Source organism: Poecilia reticulata, chromosome 6 (genome assembly GCF_904066995.2).
Source record: "Poecilia reticulata chromosome 6, P_reticulata-male-v2, whole genome shotgun sequence".
Classification (NCBI taxonomy): domain Eukaryota; kingdom Metazoa; phylum Chordata; class Actinopteri; order Cyprinodontiformes; family Poeciliidae; genus Poecilia; species Poecilia reticulata.
The window spans coordinates 9,708,186-9,734,048 of NC_088835.1; the positions used below are offsets into that span (position 1 = coordinate 9,708,186).

General features: G+C 39.0%; 2 protein-coding genes across 6 annotated transcripts in view; both read right to left on the bottom strand.

Moving 5' to 3' along the window:
- Positions 1 to 15,729, bottom strand: part of tead4 (TEA domain transcription factor 4) — a 34,151-nt gene extending 18,422 nt beyond the window's left edge. Inside the window, exons 1-2 of one of the 2 annotated variants that reach the window (XM_008432759.2) lie at positions 15,564 to 15,729; positions 5,418 to 5,772 (exon numbers count right to left, since the gene is read on the bottom strand). In XM_008432759.2, coding sequence (XP_008430981.1) covers positions 5,418 to 5,424 — 7 coding nt within the window. In that variant the 5' untranslated portion in view covers positions 5,425 to 5,772; positions 15,564 to 15,729. Of the gene's footprint in view, positions 1 to 5,417; positions 5,773 to 15,563 lie in introns of those variants that run through there. The other variant, XM_081607837.1, reaches the window with a different exon arrangement.
- A 3,338-nt stretch (positions 15,730 to 19,067) lies between these two features.
- Positions 19,068 to 25,863, bottom strand: part of si:dkey-82f1.1 (DENN domain-containing protein 2A) — a 40,386-nt gene continuing 33,590 nt past the window's right edge. For all 4 annotated transcript variants that reach the window (XM_081607838.1, XM_008432763.3, XM_008432762.3 and 1 more), the window contains 9 exons: positions 25,751 to 25,828; positions 24,241 to 24,381; positions 23,982 to 24,130; positions 22,156 to 22,333; positions 22,008 to 22,049; positions 21,777 to 21,882; positions 20,699 to 20,986; positions 20,318 to 20,404; positions 19,068 to 19,949 (listed from right to left, as the gene is read on the bottom strand). In XM_081607838.1, coding sequence (XP_081463964.1) covers positions 19,918 to 19,949; positions 20,318 to 20,404; positions 20,699 to 20,986; positions 21,777 to 21,882; positions 22,008 to 22,049; positions 22,156 to 22,333; positions 23,982 to 24,130; positions 24,241 to 24,381; positions 25,751 to 25,828 — 1,101 coding nt within the window. In that variant the 3' untranslated portion in view covers positions 19,068 to 19,917. The remainder of the gene's footprint in view (positions 19,950 to 20,317; positions 20,405 to 20,698; positions 20,987 to 21,776; positions 21,883 to 22,007; positions 22,050 to 22,155; positions 22,334 to 23,981; positions 24,131 to 24,240; positions 24,382 to 25,750; positions 25,829 to 25,863) is intronic.

Below are 25,863 nucleotides of genomic sequence, written 5' to 3' on the forward strand. Positions count from 1 at the left end.
GATCCAAAGCATTTTTGCCCTAACTCTAATCTTATAGAGACATTTAATTGAGAAGAAACTGTTCATATGGAAGGGGAGATAGAGAAGTTTTTCAAGGTTATAATTTTCTTCTAGGGGGAAAAATTAAGCATTCTCAATATCTAAATATGATCTGATGCACTAATTCCAGCCGTAATAATACTTTTCTGAGAAGATGACAGAAACCAAAGGCGTATTGAACTGAATCAGAGAAGTAATGTCCGTAGTGTGGTCATTTTTTTACGTTGTTTTTTATGGTGCTGACATATAATATTGGCAAATATTGGTTATCAGGCATAACAGCAGTATTATTTTCTGGCATTGTCAAAAAAATAAAAATAAAAATAATGGAAATAATACCGACATTGATCTCAGTGCCACCGCAACATAAAAGGTATAACTTACATTTGACAAAGTATGACACACTGGATGCGGTGACACACCTAAAGCGCACTGCAAAAACACTGTTCAGTTTCTTTCTTTTGATACTTATCAACAACAAACTTTCATTTTGTTGCAATCTTACGCAATAAACCAACACAAACCGGCACATAGCTGTAAAGTGGAAAGAAACTTACACGTGGTCTTAAACTTTCTTACCAAATAAAAATCTGAAAAGTGAAAAGTATATACTATTATTCCAACAAAAAAAATCAGTTTAACCAAACAGCTTTAAAAGTAATGTACTAGTAATTAGTAAGCAGTAAATGGCACAATAATGAATATACCAATACAATCCTGTCCAACTAAATTGTCAGGTCTTGGCAAGGAGAGCTTTAGACGGAGAAGCAGCCAAGAGGCCTGTGGAGACTCTGGATGAGCAACAGAGAGCCATGGCTCAGGTGGGATTAACTATTGACTGGAAATTTATTGGACTTCTTAATCTACAGCGGGAAGGAAAAAGACAAATAAAAGTGCCATTTAATATTTTCAGTGAGCAAAGTTGTGAAAGAAGAGGTCTGGCTGGATGAGAACAAAAATGAACCTTTTTGACCAAATGAGAAAACACAAAGCAAACTCTGCACATCACCAGGAACAGGCCGTATCCACTCTGGTACACGGTGGTGGCAGAATTATGTTGAGGGAATGATTTTCTTCAGGCGGAACAAGGAAACTGGACAGATTTGATGGGATCATTGAGGGAGGGAGATAAAACCCATTCAGGCTGGAGATCTGTCCTCCGTCAGAACGAGAACGCTAAAGACTCAGCCAAATGGTTTACATCAAAGCATGCGTGTGGCCCAGTCAAAGTACAGACCTTCATTCAATTCAGAATCTGTGGCCATTTCAACAGCTCAAACTCACACATCTTTACAGTTCAGTGTTTTCTAGCGGGTCTTTTTCCAAGCGTGCCTCGAGGCTTCACGGGTCAAAGTGACTGGTGAATCTCTCAATTTACTGCCAAACTTTGAACCTGAGTGAAGACTCGTCGTTGCTTTCCGCTGACCTTCTCATCATATTCTCAATAAGGACGGCTTGGGCCTGCAGCATATTAGTCTTTCGCGACTAAAATTGTTAACAGGATGAAATGTTTCCCAACCAAACCTCAACGAGAGAATAATTCATTATGTTGTCAATAAAAACATTTTATGTTTCTCTTACAAAATGGAGCTCTATTTACTCTCCTAACATTGCCGTTCTGTCTCCCCCCCCCCCTCCAGAAAGTCAGATACATTAAAATGTGAGAAAAACATTTGTCATACAGACGTTTGGAAATCCAGAGAGACAAACCAAGCAGCTGCACAAAAACAAAATGTTGTGAGGCAAGAGCAAATCAAAAAACATATTAAATAGGCATAAAATAAAATAATTACAATTGCAAAAGTGACTCACAAATCAAACTGGCAGATATATGACAGCAAATGAACAGAGAAGATAATTATATTTCCAGGGCTGCATTCTTCTGCATGGAGCTGTCAACACATGGGCACAAGTTTGGGACTTTTCCTCCACCACTTGCAGCATGAAACCCTTTCACCACAACACGTCTCTCTGGCCCGGAGCAGCACAAGGCAGGAAATGTTTTTCTTGGCAGATGCATGTCGAATTACTACTGGTCCACATAAGCGCCACAATATCCATGACACCCTCCCTAATAAGCAAGCTAAAAGGTCTGTTGAGCAATGGTCGTCCGGGTGAGCGAAACCCAGAGTGTTCTGCGTAAAAATGTGGAGTGTTCATGCAGAATGTGGACTAAAGCATTAATTTTTTTTTCAACGCACAACGTGAACTAAACACATTCTTTGGTTTTGGTTGGTTTGGGACTCGGCATCATGTAGCTTAGGAAGGAATGGCGTTCGTGTCTCTTGATGGAATTTAGCCTTAAATTCAGAGTATGCCACTCTCAGTCGACAGACACGTCTCTTGGTTTGTTTTGTCTATGAATCCACATTTAGACTGTGCAAGAAGACTCAATGACATTTTTAAAACCACCATGTCATCTCTTAGTAATTTCAGGAATGCCTTTCAAGATATTCTTAGCAGATATTTGATTTGGGCACCTGATTTAATACCACCCATCAGCACTTTAACAACATTAACAACAATAAAGACCTCCAAAGAGGCTTTGCCTCGATTGTGGTTGCCCGAATGACTTGAGCTGTTGACCAAAAGTGACCGCAGGGATGGGATGGCGATAAGAGCGAGAGCTCCCGGGGCTGAGTGGACTGAAAAAGAAGGCCCTGCGTGGCTGTTTGGGGGCAATGGGGGCAAAGCAGGCCAAGCATGGTCTCGGTCTTGTCTTTTTCTCAAGTCATAAATCTGGATTTGTCACAAGGCTGTCGGGTTGAACTCAGGGAGCAGCTGGAGGCGAACTGAGAGGCGGACCAACCAGCAGACGCACTGACAGAGTAGACGTTTCTCGTGAAGGACAAAGAGAACTGCCTGAGACAGACACATGGGTGGCAGTGAATCAAGGACGCCCTGAACAAAAGAGTGCAACAGAACACACAAATTTCAATTCTCCCCTTCTGCAACATGGGGACAGGTGTGAGAGAGCTCTAGCATGCTCTGAGGCTCTGCAAAACATCACTGGCCACCTTGGTGTTTATTCGTTCACTCCTCATCCTCCCCTCCAGGCGCTCAAAGGGTAAACGTCTATTCTGGTTTAGGGTTACAGCCAAGTTGCCTTGAACCCCCGGGCTTCCATGCACACATGCCATTCCTGACAAGCCATCATGCTCCCGGGTGCACATCACCTGCCTCTGACCCCCACAGAGAGGAAGGGGTACCTCAATACCTTCCTCGTCAAAACCCCAACAACGTCGCCCAACGAGCACCGCCCCACCGAATCCCCATGACCAAGAGTAAGACACCTGCCCCTCCCTCCTTTCGCCTCCCCCACCAACTATTATTAAAGGCTTTATAAGGGTTTAAGTGTTGATCAGGGAACGGCCGTGACCTCAATCGACAGCTACGCTAGGCTAGGCTAAGCTAAGCTAAGAGTTAAAGGAGCTGTCTGGCACAGTGACAAAACAAGGCGATGACAGACACTGTCTGAAAGCACCACCGCCTGCGTCCACCCAGTTTTCCACCAAGCAGATCCATTATCAAACGGTCGGGCAAAAGTCCTCTCTCCGGCCAAACCATCTGTCACCAAACATCTTTCAGCAAGGTTCTGCAGCAACCTCACCAGCACATGCTTGGTTTTGACATCACTCTGAGAATGTCTTAGGAACCGTTGTGGTCACAAAAACCCAAAATTACTGAGAAATAAAAGAAAAGCCCCCCAAAAAATCTAAAAGACAATTTGCAGTAAATTCACAGTCAGTTGAGTATTATGGCTTTACAAAGTTTAGTAATTAGCTAACAATAAATATTTCTGATAGAAGATTAAACTCTAAGTGGTCCTAAATCTTACTATGTTAATAAACATGCAAGCGAACACTCTTGCAAAGTTTTATCAAAGACTTGTTGGGACGTGACCTTGCCTTGTGAAGTAAGTGAAAGCTATAATTATGAATCCCGGATGTGGAAGTAAGTCCTTTAGGCTTCATTGTCTGTTGTATTTGTTTTGAAGACTTTTCAAAATAGATACAACATTTATTTGAAAGAAAGGCTTTCTTTCTTCTTAAGTAAGAAAGAAAGTAGCTCTCAAGTTGCCTTGTTTTGTTGACAGTCAACTAAAACAGACCTTCATTTGTCTAGCAAACAATACTCTATCGCAAATGTTACATTGTTATAAAAGCATTGAATAAGTCTCCGCTGTTTGTAAACCCTTTATCTGGCATCATGTTGGCTATTCTGTACAAAAAAGTAGCAATGACAGAGGGATGGACATGATACAATTGATCTTAAGCACTGAGAGTAGCATCACTGACAACTAATAGCAGCTAACAGCGCTAACTTTAGCTCTGCTCTGTAGCTTCTAGTCACTGCTAAGATAAGAAGATATTTCACTATTTTTCATTAGTGTGCACTACACTTAATTATCTCTAGTTCAAAACTGTACATGGTTTGGTTAATCAAATCTACACTGAGTAGGAACTCTTAAATCTTTAACCCTTGTGCATGCGAGGACTGAGGCAAACGATACAAGTGATACGGGTGTGGGGTCAGTTGGACCCCATTTGTAAACACAAGGGTTAAGGATTAAAAATCTATATATTTGAATCACTCAAGATTGGACTGGATTATTCTACAGTGGTTACAGATTCAGTGAAGCACAACTTGTGAAACCTCTGATCTATTTGTGAAAACAAAACAAAACAAAACAAAAAAGTTGGGATGCTTGGTTTTCCCAAAAATTTTGCTACACACCCCACTTCCAATTTTAATAAATTTGTCAACAAAGAAAAGAATGAAAATTTGGACTCAGGTTTTCCCCCCAAAAAGCGGCTAAAATCTTGGTCCAGTCTTGTAAAAGTTGCAATGTTAAACCTCTAGGAAGGAGTGACATATCAAACCATCAAACTGAGGATTGTAGGAACTTGAGCTCAACAGCTGCACAGGAAACATGAGGGATGTGACTCATGAACACACTGAGATTATTGTATGTAAAAAACTGAATACGAAACAATCAGTGAGAGCAGTTTGACCATATCCAGAAGTGTTTGGTAAAGGATTTTTGTTTTCGTCCACACAAACTGTGATGATTGTCATCACAGTTACTGAGAAGCTCTTGTACCAAACTGATGTTTCGTTAAAGAGGACGTATGAGAATGACATGATTACTGAAGTGTCCAGTGGAAAAAATTTACTTTTGTTATTTAAATGGCTACACAAACAGATAAGTGTACTTTGTTTGATAGACTCTTACATCCTAAACTATTGAAGGAGATTTAAATCAAGTACTTCCTGATTTGCTGGAGATGTATAATTATCCCTTAATGTGCATCTGTATCATGTTCTTTTAAAAGAGTGAAAGAAACAAGGGATGATGACAACAGAGATGGGCGTACCGTACATCTTGCCCTCATCAGAGAGGATTATCTTCCTGCGGCCACATGGTGGATAAATTGCCAGGGCTTCCTGAAAGCTCTGCTCGATGTCGGGGCTCCACACGCCTTCAGCGTCGTTCTCCAGGGGTTTGTCAAGTCCATCTCCCAGCTCCTCGCTCCCACCCCTCGGGGAGGGAGCCGGCACCCACTCTGCAGACGTGGTGGGGTGTCAGGAAGAGGACCACAGAGCAAGGAGTGGATGTGGAGTTGGAGTTGGGATGGCTGCCGGCGGTGGAAGGAGGGAGAGGCTTTAACGAGAAGCACGCCTGCCTGTAGGACATCCAGAGGTGGGGTGAAGATGGTGACAATGACGAGCCTGGATGTGGTGACAATAAAAAGGAGAAATAATTTAACTTTAGGGTTAAAGTAGTAGCAAAGGCTGAGGCAATTGGGTAAAATTTTAAACCTCAATAAAGTCCATGGCTTGAGGAAACAATTGATTATCAATCAGTGACGGAGGGTTCAGACCTGTATGAAGTAAAGCACAGAGCAGGGGGCAGGTTTTCACAGAAAACAAGCCACAGAAAACAAGACTAAAACTGCAAAGATACAAAATGGCAAAGGGGCAAAATGGCCAGCACTCATTCACCAGAGACTGTGAGACTTGATTTCCCTTTGGGATCAATAAAGTATTTTAAACTGAATTGAATTTCAATGTGGTATAAATAAAACTACATTAAGTAAGACAAGAGGGACTGGAACGAGTGGGGGGAGCTGAAAGAGTCACCATGCTCCACTGTTTCACTTTCTCCAAGAACTTTTGTGAACTGTTCCCTGTGTTTCTATTATTTATTTAACAACTTTTTAAACTGGTATTCCATAAGGATCCCTGATATTCTCAAAAAAATAAAATGCTCAGGAGGCTAACAAAGGAGGACTTGCAACAGATTCCCATCCTGTTTTCCCTACACAAGTTTGTTTAAGATGTGCACATGGTTCCTAAACCTCTGGGTGAAGAGAGTGAGACAGACGTCGGCTCCACCTCTTCCTATCGACAAGCACACAGGAGACAAATGGGAACAATGGTCGGACACAGCGAAGAAAGGACAGTCAGACTCATGAGTCAATGCAAACAGAGTTTGTCTTTGTCATGGGTTGTTTTCCTGCCGCAGTGAAACTATGACAACACCGTGTCCGTTTAAGCCAACAAAGGCAAAAGTAGCAAACATTACGTCACCGCAGAGACTTGGTTAGCAAGTCAGCAAGTCAGTGTTACAGGCAGAGAGAAAGAATCCATCTAGTCTGCCCCCACTTTCCGACCCCCGTCCGTCATGCTTCCCTCTAACAACTGATCTCCCGCAGCCACTTCCTGCTGCTGAGAGACATCGGCTGAGGAGTTATCTGTCCACATTTCCGAGCTTGTGCGCAAAGACGCATGTAGACATGAAGATCAAACACAAGCAGATGGACAAAGGTTCGTAGACGATCACCTAGACGTCGACTTCGAGTCGAGTTTTTTTGTGTCTGTCTGATTGTATTGGAGGCTGTGAAAAACAGACAGTGTGACATTTTGACCTCCACTGCCTCTCTGCTCGACTTTCTAGTCATGAACCCAGGCAGACATTTAAAGAGGAATGGCAAAAGCAAATGAGGTGGATTAGCGGTGTGGCTTAGCTCGTGTCATCCATGTTGCCGTAGATTAAAATTTCTGCTGCTGGTGCATTAAATCTTTTCAAGTAGACAGAGAAATTGAGTTTGCATAAAGTTAAAAACAAAGTGAACACTAAATAGTTGTGAAAGAAAAACGAACTGGGCCCACAGAAAAATGTAAAAGCTGTTCATAAACCGTTAGTAAACAGGATTAACTGATTAACTACACACACAGCCTGTCCAGGAAATGTGTATCGCTAGAAACATTGAACTATTATCTTATAATCGATATACAGTTCTTTATGAAAGTATTCATGCTTTCATTCACGTATGCAATCACAGATTTTAATCTACTTTGTCTGGATTTTTGTGACAAACCAGCATGAGAAAGTTCAGAAGAGGCGAGAAAAAGACACTAAAGCCTGTCCTTTGTGGAATAAAAATAATCCCACAAGCAGCATAGAGGAGAATACAGTAAACATGTGGAAGAAGGTACTTTGGTAGATGACACCTACATTTTTTTTTATACAGAGCTGGAGCAAAATGATCAAAAACTCTAAATGTGCAAAGCAGATACAGAGATGCACTGAAATACTTTAAGCTCTGTGGTTCCATAAAGTATTGAATCAGGAGGCCTAAAAGCAAATGCAAAACACACTTTTCTTTTTTTCTAAATTTGCAAAACATGGAAAACAATGCAGAATTTTCCTTATTCATTCCTTTATTGTAGTGCTCTAATACATAAAGCTGCAATGAACACATAAAAGCTTGTGTTAATGTGACACAATGTGCAGAAGTTCAGTCAGGGCCTGAAAACAATAATAAAAAAGGAGACTCTGGAGAAATGTAGCAAAAGGTTTCCTCTGTCCTCATCTAACCCAACTTTTCTGAACGTTGCACAGAAGCAACTCACAGTTATGCAACAATTTATTTTGTGTTTTTCACAAAGCCCTAAATAAGATCATGAGCCACTCAGTCAGCTTTACCAACAACCACAAAGTTCAAAAAAAAAAAAAGAAAAAAAAAGCAAACATTACCTAATGCGTCATTTCCATTGTTTACTAAACTGATTTTAAAGCACCTGCGCCTGCGACCCGGGGCGACTGCAGGTCAGCGTGAGATTTGTAGCCGCCATAAACCTTTAGAGTGCAGCTCTGTGCCTCGCTCAGTGCATCCGGGAGGTTAATTAAACTAAGCCATGTTTTAAAACAGCCGCCCCCACCACCAACAACTCCCACTTCTTCCCTCGCTCCTCCGGCCGGCTTGCTGGTCCTCCTCCACCGCCCCCTCTCACTTGATCTGCTCAGTGGGATAATCCCCCAGCTGGAGCTGTGGTCAGGGGGCCAAGAAACCAGCAGACCAGTCCCCTTCGCCCCTTACACAACGGCACACACACCGACCAAATGAGGCACACTAACACCTTCATGTTACAGACAAAAACCCCACTAAACACAGACGTTAAGGTGCAAACTCCGTCTTTAACGTGTCGACACCATGCATTCTGCAGGGGTCACGATGTCTGTCCAGCTTAAACTAACACACAGCAACTGAAGGGAGACGTTCTCATGAGTCTGCAGGAAGCTGGACCTCTGTTCACCTTTGACCTGGGCTGCATCCAGACAGGCGGGCAGGTCTGAAGGCTTCACTCATCAGTTCAAAACTTAGAGTAGAAACTTGATTACCACTGCAACTACCAGTTATGTTAGTAAGGATAAGTGATTTTTTTCCAACTAATCACTTGGCCTTTTTATGCAATGTTAGAAAAACATTATAAGATGCATATAAACAAATAATTAAATTCCATGTTGAAATAAAAAAATAAGCATTTTATTGCCGAAAATACAATAACATAGTATTCTTTTAGTGAATTAGGGCTGGGTAAAGCTGAAACTGTCACTTGAGAAATTTGGGGTAAAACATATTTACATATTACAAATGTACATATTTATCTCAAATGTACAGTTTTCAGTATGCTGTTCTTTCAGGAAACTGAATTGTTAGCTACTAAATTAGCTGACAATTATTACAACAATCGATTAATTGAACTTATCATTTCAGCCCTTAACTAGATACATTTACTAACCACATTTAGTAGTTTTATTGTCCTGTAATTTTTACTTTAACTTGAGTTATATTATTATGACCTATTGCTTTTCTTACTGGAGTAAAATTTCTGGATTCTCTACTCAACATAAGTAACTTCAGTAATGAAAGAACAAACAGATTATATGAAACGCAGACACACACCTACAGTTTATGTCGAAGTGAGATTTATTTCTTGTTATTGCACCAGATTTGTTTTCTCACGTTATTTTCTGTCTGCTGGACGTGTTGGAGATAAGTAAGACACAATAAATACAATTTACTGGAAATGGATGAGCCTAACTTATACATGTTACATACTGTAAGTATTAAATTTATGTAAAGTTTAATTTTAAATTATTCTTTAAAAACTGTTTCTTCTACCTAAATGTGCTACTTTGCACTCATTTTAGTTGCTTTTTTTTTACATGCAAATTCTTCATTTTATATTTTGTCTATTTTATTACATAATTTTAAAGTATTAAATCAGATTTTATGATCAATTACTCAGGACTTAAGTAGCCTTTTGTTTTGCTTTGTTTTTTTTTTTTTAACCAAATACTTTTTCACTCTTACTTGAGTAAAATTTTGTCTACTCTGCTCACCTCTGAGCATGTGACGCTGGTCAGTCTTTTTAATTCGGTGAAAACTTTTAAGTCAAAACTAAAATCAGACCTAAATATTGGCTTTGTCTACTTGCAGTGACTTTGCTGCTCCCGCCTGCGCCACTTCCTGTTCTACATAAGACCTGCGAGTGTGTGTGTGTCTGCTCAAGTGGCCAAAATCTGCACTAATCACATGGGGAATGCAGGGGGGCAGGAAATATTTGGGATATAAAGCCACAGTGCGGGATGGCAATAAAGTCACTGTGAGAGCTGGTGGCAACCAGCGGGTTTGTTTTGCTTGGTGCAAGTCCTGCTGGGCTGCATCAGCGAGAACTTAGAGGCTTAAACACAGAGCACAGGGTTTCACGTTTTAGATGGTGAAGACTTATAACACCACAGAAAGGTCTTGAGTCAAACGCCACACTTTTCCAGGTGCCATAGTAACTCTACAGTGTTTTCAAATGTATTTCTTTAGACTCTGGTTTCTTTTACAATTTCTCTCAGTTGTCCACATGAGACTCTTTAAGAAAGGTACTTCCTCAGCACATAACGCATACCAGGGTTTCCCCCAGTGTATTATAAGCCTGGCAGGCCACCAGGCTGTACTTGCACCCGGCCACTCCAAGCATGGTTTGTTTATTTATTATACGTTTTTTATTCACCAGTAAGAGTGAAATGGTTTGAAGCACCATGGCAACGCAGTACGATCAGTAAGTGAACATAGAGAGACTGAGGTTGGGTGACTTTTTGTTCACCCACACTCTCTATATACGCTAACAACTTCATCAAATAAAGTGACACGTCATGGTTAAAAGATACAAAAACACTGGACACTTTAATTAGGTCGAAGTGCAAAAAAAAAAGATATTTATTTTAATTGTATTTCTTTTTATGTTTGCCTTTCTAAGATCATAGTTGGTGTTTAGGTATTTTTGATTATCTTTTCCAGTAACCCATAATTAACTAGACAAATTTCTTGTCAAGTTTAAGCATTTTTAAAAAAATCAAAAACACGCTAAAGCCGTACCACTTGATAGGTTTGCTAACCTGAAAACCGACAAAAACTGTCCCGAAAGAAGTACAACAATCAAATAAATATGTCTGAATTAATGGCATGTGCTTCATAAATAAACAGCGGAAAAGTAGAGATTTAGATTTCTCTGTCGATATTTTTCGATTCTACCTTTTTTCGCTTAATTCAATTCAATTCAATTCAATTAAAAGATACTTTATTTATTGGAAAGGAAAAATAAAACGTTTAAATCACCAGCATATCTCCAAAGAGTCATCATGGATAGTGAAGCTGTAGGCAGTGAGGATCACCAGTAGCAGTCAGTGTTGTAATCAATCAATTAATCAGAGGAGGCTTCTGACTGAAGACATTCCACAGTAACATGTCCTGATGACACCATCAGCTGTCGGCAAACCCTGCTAATCCACCTCATTTGCTTTTGCCGCTCCTCTGTGCATTTCTGTCTCTCCGTATTGTCAGAAAGGTTTTTTTTAACATAATAGGATTTTATCCAGTTTAAGATTAAGATTTTGTGTCCTGCTGTTCTTAAGCACACATTCAGCAAAATGTCGACATACAAGAACTGGACATAAATACAATTACGAAGGTGTTAAAATGTAAAACCTTAGAGAAATATGTAGAAAACCCGAAAGACTTTTAAAGAAGATAATCTTAAAAGACACTGTGCAGAAGAGCTTTACGACTTTTGCCCAGCTCTGTGTTCGTAAAGGAATGTTGGACAGATAGAGATTATTCACACAATCAGCTAACTTGTTTGTTTTATTGATTGAGCATTGAGTCTGAAGTCTTTAGCTGATTAATCTAGTTTCTAGCAGCTGTCTTCCTGGAACTCACAAACTTTCAGGCTTTCAGATCTGAAATCCAGATATCAACTAATATCTATTGATAAAAATCCACAAAATAATTTTGTTTGGTCATAAACGTCGAGAAGCAGGAAGACAAGACACTGTAACACAAATAAACACTTTGTCATAAGCTTTAGTGTGTGGCGTGTGGAATAATTATCCTGTGCAGCCAGTAACAGATGTAATGAATTAGAAGACGGGTATTTAGGTCTTTAAACCTCTGTTAGCTCCTAATGTGTTTGGGAAAAGTTGTAAAAGACAAAAAAAAAAAAAAAAACAGAATAAAGGGTCTGTAAACCGGGTAGACGGACATGCAGCAGGGAGGGAGGTGCAGAAAGGCTTTTCTCTCCGCAAGGCTCATATCTGAGGCATTATTCATTTTTCTTGTGCAACAGGGGGAGGAATGATCACTATGTGGGATGAGCACAACAAACCAGAAAGGAGACAAAAAAAAGAGAACAAACTCGTCTGCTGTGGAGTGGACCTGCTCAAGGCGATGCGAACATGCTGAACCGTTTTCTCCTCGCTCACACACCATCACACTCCCTTCTCTTGTTTTTACCCACACAAACACGTCCACCCGCACGCAAAATGCTAAAACAACGAAAACCTTTAGATTCCAGCATAACAGAAGCGCTCGTCTGTCTGAGACTGCAGCCAACTCGATGGTTATTGAGACAAAGGATAATAGGCCATGGAGGGAAATAAATAGACAACTCCTCTGGCTTTTGGCTGGATGGGGCGTGAGGGGGGAAACGTTTCAGGGGAGGATGTGACAGGTGGGGTTTTTTTTCCCCCTTCTTCCTCGTCTCCCTCCATTCATTCCTCACACTGCCTCCCATCCACCTGTTGCTCCTCGGGAAAACACACTCCTGTCAGCTGCTGCGGTGCGCACCACACGACACACACACGACACACACACTCACACACACGGAGCGGCGGCACTTTTACACCGCAGCTCGTTAAGTTGAACCGAGATCAACTGAAACACACTCTGTCTGCTGCACAAAGACACACACGGTCGGTCGGAAGCTGGAGCTCGTGGTCTTTGTTTTAACAAGTATTCTAGTTGAGGGGTTTTTAATTATTATTATTTTTATTACTTTAGGGGTCAAAAATATGTTGATATTCATGAATGGTTTTTAGTTTCTGTTAGAAAACGTGTTTAGTCAGGCGATTCTTTCCAACGGTTCCCTCAGTTCTCACCTACTTACGAGACAATTATCCCACCAAAGGACAAGACACGATAATAACACGACGATAGATTAATGCAGTGAGTAGAAGGTACTGTTGTAGCTACATTTATAAGTAAACTCCTGCCCATGTTTCAACTGCATCAGCACAGTTTAGTCAGATCAGTACCTTCCCATTCTTTGTTTCAATACGGCAAAGACGCAAACATTCGTATTTAGACAGAAATAGTTGTTGTGATAAACTCAACTTCTACATTCAGAGTTAAATCAAAACGGATTGAAGCCGTCCAAATATTTCCAAATACAATGTTTATAACAACACCATGAGTAATTCAGATTATTACTATTATTTTGCTGTGGTTTCTGACTCCCTGAGTGATTTTGTTTGCTCTTTGTTGGTGTTTGGCCTTGCGGTCAGTTCCTTCATTAGCTGCTTTGCTTTCTGTTTCACTTTTCATTTTTCCTGACAGATTTTATCGATAATTATTGCCTTTTTGTCAGCCATACCACAAACATAATATATTTTATATATCAAAAGAAAAATAAATACCTTCAAGGTGAAATTTACTCTTTTCCATATCCTGGTATTCAGGAATATTATGTGAAAAGCTACACATGGCATCTCCTCAGAAACTTGTATTTTAAACCAGTAGATCTCCTCCAAACAAAAACATTTTAATAAATTGTGTGTTAAACTGTGGTGCAAACTAAACTAAAAAAAAGTCTGTAATATTTGTTTTTAAAGCAAAAAAAAACAAAAAAAAACAAGCATTGTAACATAAACTCAACAGTGTGAAAAAAATGCTTTTTGAGAATAAGTCCTGTCTGCACTTTGTTGTAATTTTTTTTTTACTTAGTTGAATGTGTTTAACTACAATGTAATGTTTTTAATTTCTATCTTTGGTTTATTTTGTTGAGCTTACATCAGGCACAGGGTCTACAGATCGAAACTACGCTTTTAGATCATTTCGGTAGAAATACATTTAAATTGTTTGCATGTGCTTCTTGTGTGAACCTCAGAATAAAGCAGGTCAGAGTAAACATGCTGCGTTTAAAAGCAAATTAGTGCAGACAGGCCCAGGTCGAGGTTGAGTCTGGGCCAAATCAGGATTTGATTTGGAAACCCACTTGCAAAAAATAAATAAATAAATAAAATAAAATAAAACAAATCCTCGCCCACCCGTACCACCTCTTTTATTTTGGCCCAACAATTAATTCCCTATATTGATAATTTGACATTGGTTTGCATAATTAAGTGAATGAATGAATGAATGAATGAATGAATGAATGAATGAATGAAGGGCACTTGGGATGAAGTGTTTGCTAATTAAAAACTGCTACTAAATTGTGAAAAATGTTTTTTTTTACTCTTATAATGTAATTTTTTTACTCTTATATTCTTAAAATGAAAGAGGTGGTCAAGTTTTTAGGCAAGGCAGGGGAAATCGTTCTGGGTATATTTGTTTGCAAACAGTTACGGTGTGCATGAACTGTTACTCAGAACCAAGAAAAGTGAATTGTTTAAGGACAGAAGTGCCACAAAATTATAGTTTTAAAGCAATCGCTCATAGCATGCACTTTAAAGAAATGTGATTACATGACGCCAGTAACTAATAACTAAACAAAAGATGTAACTTTGAGTGATTTTTGTCTAATAAGGGGTTATAATCTGCAATAATTTATTAGATGGATGAGCCTATCCTGGCATCATGTGGAACTAAGATATAATATATATATTTTTGGAATATAATACATATTAAAATGAAACTATAAGTAAGAATTTAACATTTTATGACACTATTAATTCATGAAAGTTAGCTACAGTGAAAAATAAACCAACACATCATGGTTAAAGTACATGGATACATAAAGGATGTAAGAAAATGCATAGTATACGACTTGGTGTCCTTAGCAACCGCATACTTCACTTCAGTTCATGGCCGACAGTGGGTTTATGAACCTGAATCATGTTTTACAGAAAGAAAATGTTCCATAAAACCTGATGCATAAATACTAATGTTTTATCAATATGAAATTTACACACATTATATGACTTTTGCTATTCTAAATATCATAAGTACAATTTAAACAATAGATATTTTTAAAATACATAGCAGTAAAATTAAAAGTCAAAAAATAAAGCACAATTGCTTCATTATCAGTAATAACTGCAGTAAAACTTCGATAAACTCAACAAAAGTTGCGCAGTGTAATTTTTCACTTCACTGAATTCATCTTTTGCGTTAATTCAAGATGTTAAGCAACAATAAACGACTTAAGAACTTTAACAAATCATGTCACAACATGAAGTCAACCCGAATATTCAGACGACCACCGCTCCGTCAGACCCACTCCAGTCAACTAACACTTGTTGCTGCAACCGGAAATGATTAGGAGAAAGATATATATATATAATTTAGTGAGTTAATAAATAGGTGGTTTAACTGGCTCCGGAGTAAAACTTTACCCGGCCAGGCGCTAATGTTTGACCGCACGGCTGGGAGTCCGTTTCCCGGCTGAGGCACAGGAACTCAGAGCCGCGGCTCACTCCACAGCTGTAATTAAAGGAAGGAGGGGGAAAAAATGCAGGGATTCTTCCTGAGAAATGTGAGACATTTGAGGTATGTTATGTCCGCCTGTGAATGGAAATGATTTTGTGTAGAAATAGTGACGCAGAAAAGTTCACGCTCCGATACAAGAAGAAGAAGAAGAAGAAAGACACTGGACACAAAAAACAGCAAAACACTGAAATAGCTTACCTGCTGAAACTCTATGACAAGTCCGACAGGCGCATTCAGGGAGGCAGGTGAAGCAATTATTATCTCTGTCTTAATTTAAAAAGAAGCTGAATTAGCTGTTTGTCGTTTGTTTCTCTGTTGTTGTTGTTGTGTTTTCTTCTTTTCCTCTTCTTTGTTTGTTTTGTGTGCTGCCTCGTCTCCTTCCTGGAGCTCGCTTGTTTGAAGCGCAAGGAGGGCAGGAATTTCAGGAATTAGCCGTGGTATGACATGAAGCCTGGAAAAAGCCAGAGAAAAAGACCAAGGGAGGAAAGGAGGGGAGGAGAGAGGAGGAGGAGGGGAGGAAGGTTTGACCGGCCAGCACGTAATGACGACGAGGAGGAGGAGGAGGAGGAGGAGGAGGAGGAGGAGGAGGAGGAGGAGGAGGGTTTCTGAAGAAGAAAAGTAACTTAAAGCAAAACGAAAGGCAATCACATCATGAGTAATGATATTACAACAGTATCCCCGGGATACTGCGCGTGACGTCACGACAAGGGATGGAGATTATTACAAAGATTATTTCAAATAAATTGATATTGTTAATGACATGACACCATGTTAACAACAACAACAAAAGAACTTGACAGATATTAGATTAATATATTTTTCTTTGTTGGGAATAATATTCTGTGAAGTACTGTACAAAACACATGTTTGTTTTCAAACTGATCAGGAATTTGATCAGTTTAATGGGTTAAAAGAGTCCAAATTCACTTTTAATGGGTTTTGGTTTAATTTTTATGCTGTAAGACATTCCGACTTTTGAGTTTCTGTTTCTCTTTACTAGTGTGAATGCTGTAGGAACAACATGGTTTATTACGTTGGATTTGCCATCTGTCTCTAAGTAGTGATTCTGATTAATTGTTTGATTACCTGATTACTGATTTCAGGGAGACGTCATTTGAACTGGCTCTTGTTTTTGCTGGAAAAATAAAAAAGAACTGCAGAATTATTTAAAGTTCACTGGGCAGCAAAGAGTGTTATAGGCAGTGCTTAATTTGTAAATCAAAACGATGCCGGAACGCAAGTAGTGCCACAAATACTGGAATCCACACGCAACACATCGCTTAGGCACTCAAATGTGAAAATACTAAGCCAATTAATATAGCTGTATTATTTTTAAGTGTTTTACATGATATAAGACATGGAAATCCATTTCAATGGAAGAAAGCCCAGACGAGCAGCAGAGTGAGATGAGAATCGAGCCGATCTGCGTAGGAAAGGAGTTGGCATGACATCTATGTTTTTGAGGATCTTTTGGTGTACTTCACTTTGTGAGGCAGGCCCTGTTTAAGTGATGACCGGATTGAGAACAGGTGAGACAGTTGAACAGGTGTGATTAACTATAGCGGGGTTTTAACAGAGCAGTCATTTTTTCACACAGGGCCATGCAGGGTTTCTTCTCCCTTAATGATGAACATCTTCACTTAAAAACTGTGCTAACCTCTGTTGTCTATGACTGATATCTACAATGGACTGTGTGACAAACATGCTAAAACAGAAAATCAGGAAGAGGGCAAACACCACAAGTGTAATACAGTATGAACATAAAAATAAGTTTTTGTTTTCTCAATTAATATAGCATCTCTTTAAATACTTTATATTTTACAATTTTGATCAATGTTTATGGATACAACAGCGAACATAGAAGTAACATGTCATAGAAGAGCTGAAAACAATCTTACTGACCTTGAAATAGTAGGAGTGGATTTTAATATCAACATGCTAGTGTTAGCTTAGAAACCTTTTGGTTTTTTTAGCTGACTTAAGCTTCTTAGCTAGTTTTAGCTTTTGCATGTTTTTTTTTCCACTTTGCATGGAGTGTGTCACTGTAGGTCAACATGCTAGTTCTAGCCTAGATGCTATCATTAGTATTTTAGCTAGCTTTTCTCATTTTACCTATAACTGCTGTGACTGTACACTTTAGCTTTGTAAGCACTGTTTTGCACCAATTTCTAACACTGTTTGGGATTTTTGCTTTGCTTGAAAGTTTTTACACCTTTTAAGCAGTTTCTGTATTGGCATTTTTTCCTTAATTTCTGCACGTCTTCTGCAGTTGACTTCAAATGCTTCTGCAATTTTCACCAAAAACATTAAGCTTCCAGCGTTCACACTGCATTTTCATAACAAATGCTAATTTTTTTTTGTAGTCTTTATTGTTATATTATTCAAATATCCTGAAGATATAAACTGAGATGTGGCTCTGAATTTTGGACCCCGAGAAGCAACAAGTGCTGCATGATACCAAATGACCAGGAGAGCCCCCTAGCGGATACCACGGGTGTTACAGAAGGTTTGCTCATAAGAGAAAAAAGGTAATTCTTCACCTTCTCTAGTGCATGAATTTGAATGAGGGAAAAATATATATATAATTTATCAAAATGCAAAAGACACAATCTGAAGCAACGTTGTAGATTATAATTGATGTTTCCTTGATTGTAGCAGAACGTATTATGTAAAAATAGTCTGAAGAGTTATCTAGTGAATTAGTGTACTAAAGCCCAAAATAATAATTTTGAGATGTAACTGAAGTCCCTAGTTTGAACAGGTTACAATACAAAACATGCAATTTAAAATGTCAACCTATCAAAAAGGATGCTTTTTAAAATAAGACTGGTCTGGTTGTGGCCTACCGGGAACACTGTTGTTATTAATATAAGTGAGGTCTGCTACCATTATAAGTGTAGAGAAAGTCGACAACATGGCGGACTTAGCCGTGTTGCACAATATATTAAAGACCTGGAGGCATTATTGTCTCAGATGTTACTCTGAACTTTGAACCTTGAGAAGCAACAAGAGAACTTAAAGTGTCGCAGAGCCTCCTACTGGATGTTGTAGTTATTGCAGAAGGTTTGTCCAGTAGAAGAAACGTATTCCACGTTTCATTACCTGAGCTTTTCTACAATTTATAATCCAACAGACAAATAAACATATTTTCATTTCTGTTAGAAGGGACGCCATGTTTACTCTCATGCAACTTCAGCTGCCCTTGTTTTTGATCGTCCACAATTTTGCATTTTATATTTGACAAACCCTCGTTTCAACTCAAACTAGTCCTGAATGCTGACAGAACGAAGGAATACAGGAATAAATCATGTTTTTCTTGTAAAATTGAAAAACAACTCGTTGAAGCTTCATGAAAGACTTCATGTCTCAATAAGATTAACAACTGTAATTGAAACTGAAATGTGTATATATATATATATATATATATATATATATATATATATATATATATATATATACACACACACACACACACACACACACACACTCTCTTATTTTTAATGCACTTTTCATTTACAATGTTGCTTTGTGGGACAAAGTAAAATTTCTAAAATTACCGGGTTTAAAAATGTAAATCAAAGAAATGTTTGGTACAGCAGTGAAAAATGAACCGAAGGCATGCTGCACATGTTCACCAGGAATCCAAAAATATATTGCCGATAGCCAGCCTGAGTGTGTTGCTGTTTTTAAGAGATGAAGTCGTTTATCAAACTTAAAATCACCTTATTTATTAAGTTTCATTGCTTTATGACTAAAAGTTTAAGACATCCCGAGCTGTTTTATACACTGTTTGATCTACAATATATATCATTGTTTAATTGTTGGCACATAAACTCCAGTAAAACGCCTCCAAAAAAATACATTTCACATTGTTTACCCTCTCGATCTTCAACCTTGGTGGATGTTAATATTCCAGAAAAGGTGAAATTCCTTATAAACAGTCACACATATTCCCACAGTGGTCTACAAAATGTCTGGACTACAACTCTTTAGAAGTTTACAACCAACTACAGGAGATTCATTTGCACTTATGTGAATACAGATTTTCAAATAAAAGATTAGATCTGTCTAGAAGTGACATAAATTATTTAAAAAGCCTCCTGTCGATGAAGAAGTTGTACTGTTATAGTCATAAAAAGCCTCTATAAAAAAAAAAGCAGGAATGTAAATTAAGGTCTTGTACAACATTGGACTTTAGTGGCATTTCTCTTCACAGGGTTATGGCTGGTGTTAGTCACTGAGAACACTGTTGCTAAAACATTTACAATGCAATGTGCTGTACAGTGATACACTGCAGAGACAGAACTTTAAAACATTGATCATTTACCATTGATTATAAGACTACATATCGGTCTCCACAACACCAAAGGGACGAGCTGTCGAAGCCGAGAACTGAACCCGACTGTCCTCCAGATTCTGTCATCTTCACAGATCGTAAATCCAGTTCGTTTCAGAGGCACACGACTGAAAGACGCGTCTCCGTCCCCCTGCGCGTCCAACGGAGGACGTCTTTTCCATTGTGCTTCCTCTGACAACCGCTTTGCTCATTCTCTCATTTTTTGGACAGAAATTTCATTTTGTTCCCTGAAAAATAATAAGCAACAAATATGTAACAGGAAGTGCAACAAAGATGACATTTTCAAAGAGAAAAACAAAATCAGGCTACGACAGAGTATTAAGAGTCAAACTAAGAAGAAATAAATAAAAAAACTGAAGAGAATAAAGCCATAATATTACGTGAATAGTTACAGTATTACGAGAATAAGGTAAAATAGTGCAACACTTAAACTATTTTAAGAATAAATCAAAAACTTACTAGAAGAAAGTTGCAAAATTATTTTATTCTCATAATATAATGACTTTATCCTCATAATACGTTTAAAAATGTTCTTTCCATGACCCTGATACTCTTTCATATGCCGACTTGCTAAGGTAATAAAAATAAATCTCACCTAGCCCCTTGAGAAACTTGTTTACTCCTCTTTGTTCGCTACCGGGTAGTGAATCCAGATACTCTTGTGCTCTCACCTCAAACAGACCTGAACACAAAATATTTTTTTTACTAATTCAAAGTTAGATGCTTTGAAGAAATTAGTGTAAGCTTAAATATTTTGCACTGCAAAAACATTCATACTTCTTTAAAATCTTTAACACGGTTCCTCAACATGTAAACCATTGTAACACTGGCTGATAGTTTAGGGTTGTTTTGCTTCTAAAAGTGTCTCTTTCACATAAAAGTATAATAAAACACACTGATGTTTGGTTGGTTGCATCATGAAACGAGAGCGGATGAATATTTATGCGAGGACGCTACAAAAAGATCAAATCTGTACCCTTGAGGCCCTGTCTGCGCAGCTCCCTCTCCTGGATGAAGCCGCTGAACATCTGGGTCTCCATGAACACCTCCAGAAACCGTCTCAGGCTCTTGGAAGTGACCGCCTTCCGAAAGGCCTCCCGCTGAAACGACGAGGCGGAGGGACACGACGGGACGGGCGACGTGGGCGAGGAAAGAGACTCGTCGTCCCGGTCCGATCCGCTCATGAAAAGGGAGTAGTGGCCCACCATCTCCACAAAGAAACGCACAAAGGCCTCCGAGACAACCGCACCGAGAGAGCTGGAGTCTGGAGGGGAGTACACGTTTGGAAAACAAGCGCAAGCAGAAAATGTGAAATGATTTGAACCCTAATGGGTTTTTTATGCAATAATTCACAATCTCAGTTCCTAAACAGGAAGTCAAAATGTACGACCAAAATATATAGAACCAATAAATAAAGTACAAAGTCTGAGGTACTGGTATGGCAGAAGAGTTTGACTCAAAAGCATCAGTAAAGGCTCCAAGTTAACGTGACCTTCATGATTGTATGTAGGCCTGTCACAATGAACAATAAATCAATTAATCACATGACAAAAAAAAAACAAAACAACGCAATCACTTTCATTTGCTTGATTTTTGTCTTTTCTCTCTGAATGATAAAAGTCTTCAATCTGGTGTTTTTTAATAGATAATTTTGTTGACGGAGATTTCATAATTCACTTTATTTGTTGTTTCTGTTTATGTATTTTGAATATTTCAATGTTTTTCAGCTCCACTGTTCAAATGTTCATTAGAATTTAAAGTTTATTGATCTTTGAGAATGAGTTAATGCATTTTTATGCCTTTATTGCTATTATATTACTTGTAAATGCTCTCAAAACAACAATATTATTGTTTATTGCAAAACGTTCTGGGACAAATTATTGTCCAGCAAAATTTGCTATCGTGACAGTGGTATGTAAACCTTTCCCAAGGCTCTGTACTGGCAGAAAAAAATTATGTACGTATGTAAAAGGAAATGACCATTCCCTTTTCTCGTTGTGCTTCCTTTGCCTTAATAATGATTGATATACTGTCATATATGTTTGTTCAGTCACCATTAGGTAGGTCTCCTTTCTCACAGGCCAACTCTCTTCTCTTTTCCAACACGTGCTCAAGAGCTGCCTGCAGCTTGTGAGGAAGAATAGAGTCCTCATCATCCAGCTGCAGGGAAACAAAACAGATTTATAGCCAACATGTTGCATTCACTTGATCACTAGATATAGCTGCATCCCCAACACCTCCATGGAGCAAAGCAGATTTTTTGCAGCGCTCTCTGCGGTTACTACCTGACGTAGGAAGCGGCTGTTGCCGAGGTCGACCACCAGGACCTGAACAGAAGGAGAGTGACGTCATTTTCCTGAGCTATTGTTCAGCAGAGGAAATTCTCAGAGTCAAGGGCACCACAACAACATCCAAAACAAAGCTGACTCTTACTTCTTCTATGGGCAGCTCTTTGAGTCGAGGTAGAGAGCTGGAGAGGAGGCCCACTATGAAGGGAGTCGGGGAGCAGACTATGTCCAACATGGACGGCGGCAGAACAGGAATGTATGTATGCTGCCAGGTGAAGGGATAGAGCAAAGCCACCACTGCATGACAACACTGAGACAAGGTGCTGTGGGAAGACACAAGGCGAGGTGTCAGTGGGGGTCAAACTGCATGTGGAAGAACATGAAAAATATAACCAAAAAATAAATTCAAAGTGCTGTTGCCCATTAAATGAAAGGAAATTGTTTAGCATGGTAATTCAAATTCACAAATACTGTATTGATCCCAAAAGGAAATGAAATAACTTATTGGAGATCATGATAGCAGTTAGCAGGAAAGACATTCTGTAGTGGTCTGTAAGAAGAGTCTGACTGAAGGACGTCACATGCCAAATTCCTTACTGAACCTTTAAGTTCTACATTTAAAATAGAATAAAATCAAATAAAAATGCAAATAAATATGAAAAATATTCAAATTTGAGAACTTGATATGGCTAAGGAGTATTGAATACACACGTGTAATACTGACTGACAGTGTGTGTTTAGCACTAATGTATGTTAATGTAAAGTCAACACATACCAAGAGTCGTATTGAAAGCTCTTTGCTGCCATCTAGAGGCCACAGTTAAACCAGAGTATGCAAAACTTAACCTAATTAGCACCATTTATTAAATTTATAATTTTTAAATTGATTGCATATACTAAATTCAAATCAAATCTACTTAATTTAGAATAAAAAAGTATTTCTTTTTATATAACTAAATAACTCCAGGCAGTCAGGGTTAAGAGAAGTGATCAAATCATCACACAAAATGACTTTGGGAGCCTGGTGGTGACTTTAAAATGGATTTTTGAGCCACAACTTTCAAATGAATATAGTTGGAGTTAGTGCATAAACATTATAGTATCTGTGTGGATCCGAGAAATTTGCAATAAGCTCAAACTTCAGTTTTTGTTTAATTATATTAAAAGAGAAAAGAAATAGGGGGAAAAAAATTACTAAATGTCTTGAAAAAGTTAACATGACATTGCAGAACAGGAATGAGTAAATTTATGACTAACTGTTCATATACCAGCACACTTACATTACTTTGCAACATGCAACCTCACTGTCACCGTTATTGCCCAATGACACATAAGGCATTACTTTTGATCTTTGTAAATGTCTATATTCTTCTTACAGGTCTACTTCATTAAGTTAATTAATAACACAGTTGTAAACTGTAAACATAAGAGTTTCCCTAAGCCTGACAGTGACATACAGTGGCTCCTAAATTTCTAGTTTCCACCACACAGTGGCGCTAGCATCTTTCAAAAGCCTTTTTAACCAGTTAAGCGAAACATTATGAAGAAAAGCCTGTTACTTAAAGCTAAATGCTGGACGTTGACATTGTCACCAGAACCAAACACACATGAGGTCAAAGCGGTCCGTTTGCTGAGCTTTTGCTCCACGTCAGATAAAAACCGGAGTCAGTACTCATTGAATGTTGTGCGTGTTAAGACATTACAGCGCCGCCGCGGTAACTCTGGAGTTACGCTTCAAAGCAGCCTATCTGGCATCCATGACAGATTTCCATTGAAGAACTGATTGTTCCCTAAGTGACTGTCGAACACAACAACATTCCTTCCTCTCACACTCTGCTGGAATCCTCCCATCCTTCGACTGCTGGCCATCTTGAGGTCTCTCTTTTCTTATTTTTACATTATCAGGGAGTATTTAACAGCTGGCTGTTCAATAGTGCCGATCCTCTGTCGGGTGCTTATGCAGGAACCAACCTAAGTTTGTCTGCAGTGAATATGATCCTGCGCTCCAGCAGCAGAGAGGCAAAAACTCGGAGGAGCAGACGGAGACTCAACGAAGAGAAGAGACATTCAAAATCCACGTGTTCCAGACGGGAGTCAGACGGCCGGCACAGCTGTATCACCTGTGGAGAAGCAAGACTAATAAAATAAGCACATCCGTCACATCCGTCACATTTACGTCACTTTCGATGGTTTGATCGTAAATTACTGGAAAAAAAAAAAAAAAGAAGACCTCAGTCCCAGAGCCAGGCAAAAAGTTTTTAACGGTGATGGTCCTTCCTGGGGCGGGGAAGGGAGCTTCCATGATGCCTCTCATGAAAGGCTGCACAAGAGCAGGAGAGATGGCCCTCCTCTTTTCCACTTCATCCAGGATCTGGAAGAAAAACCAGAAACACGCTGAACTGAACCCTAAATGCAGTACTAACACATGTAACTAATACATCCACTGAAGGCATATAATTTTCTTTCTGGTTAACTATTTATTAACCAAAAACCCTGATATTTTAAGAAGTTCATCTACACAAAGTTTTGCGGATCAGAGAAACAGGCCCACAGCATCAAAGATCTTCTACCTTGCTTAAAACTGAGGGAACGAGGTTCCACATAGTCGTTCTTTGTTTTACACAAAACAAACCCAAAGTGTGTTGTTGCTGAAAAGTTCAATCTTAGTAACACCTGACGAGAAAAATCAGCGAAAGAGTTTAACAAGGCCTACATGTTTGTCTTTGTGATAGTAGGACAGGAAATTTATTAATTAATTAATTTTTTCCAGAATTCAAATCAAACTGTGCAACTCAAGTACCGTATCTTGTGTGAAACTTCCTTTTACTACAAACAAACATCCAGAGCACACAGGCTTATTAAGACACAAGGCGAACAAACTGAAAAACACCAGCAGAATTTCAAATCCTCTTATAATAAATTAACATTTTAAACGCTTGCAAGTCCATCTGCATTCACGGTTTAATCAAGTTGCGGTAAACCAACAACCCCTCGCCCCCCTTTTAATCCAAAATAACCACTTATATTTATCTATACAAATTAAACTCCATCAACTGCATGGGGAGCACGTCTAAGGAAGCAGATAAATCCACAGCTCATTACAGGGAACTTTTTTCCACAGTAGCAACCACGCCATCTGCATTTCATATGTGCTGCTGAACCACAGCCAGAACTGCAAAGGTTCAGAGAGACGAGTGGGTGAGGTTCAGTGGGCACTAGGGGTGGTGTGGTTTTAATAGGGGGTGGGTTCTGGGTTGGCGTATGCAAGCTTTAATGGATGTGCCGTTTTAAGTTGTTGGATGCAGTTAGTAGATCTGAACGTTATCCAGCCCTTGTCAAATTAACTGGAACCCCTGGTGAAGATGTGTAAAGTAACCCTTAAAATTAATTAATCTTTTATTGCGGCACCATAATCTCAGCGATGTGATTATGGTGCGGGGGGAGGGACACAACTAAAATAGTTTTTAAGGAATACTACAGTCTTAATTTGATTAAAGAGGTGTGGAATCTTTAATTGGAAATCCCCAACTTCCTGCTTTCCTTTGGCATAAACATAATGTGACAAAGTGGCTCATTCCTCAAAACGGGAAAGACAAGAGAACATGATTTTTATTGCTATTATTTTTTTAAATAGTGTTCCAAACCTGCTAAGAAGAGAAACTTGAAAAGAGAAAATAGCTTAAACTTGATCTTATTCACGGTCATGGTAATAATTAAAATCCCACTGAAAGCTTAACTACCTTAGAGAAAAGGTCAAAACAACCCAGGCGGCTGACGATACAGTAGACCTCTGGGAGCCTTCGGCCTTTTCCGCTGGGCTGTGAACAGACATTCAAAAGAAAATTAGCTGATT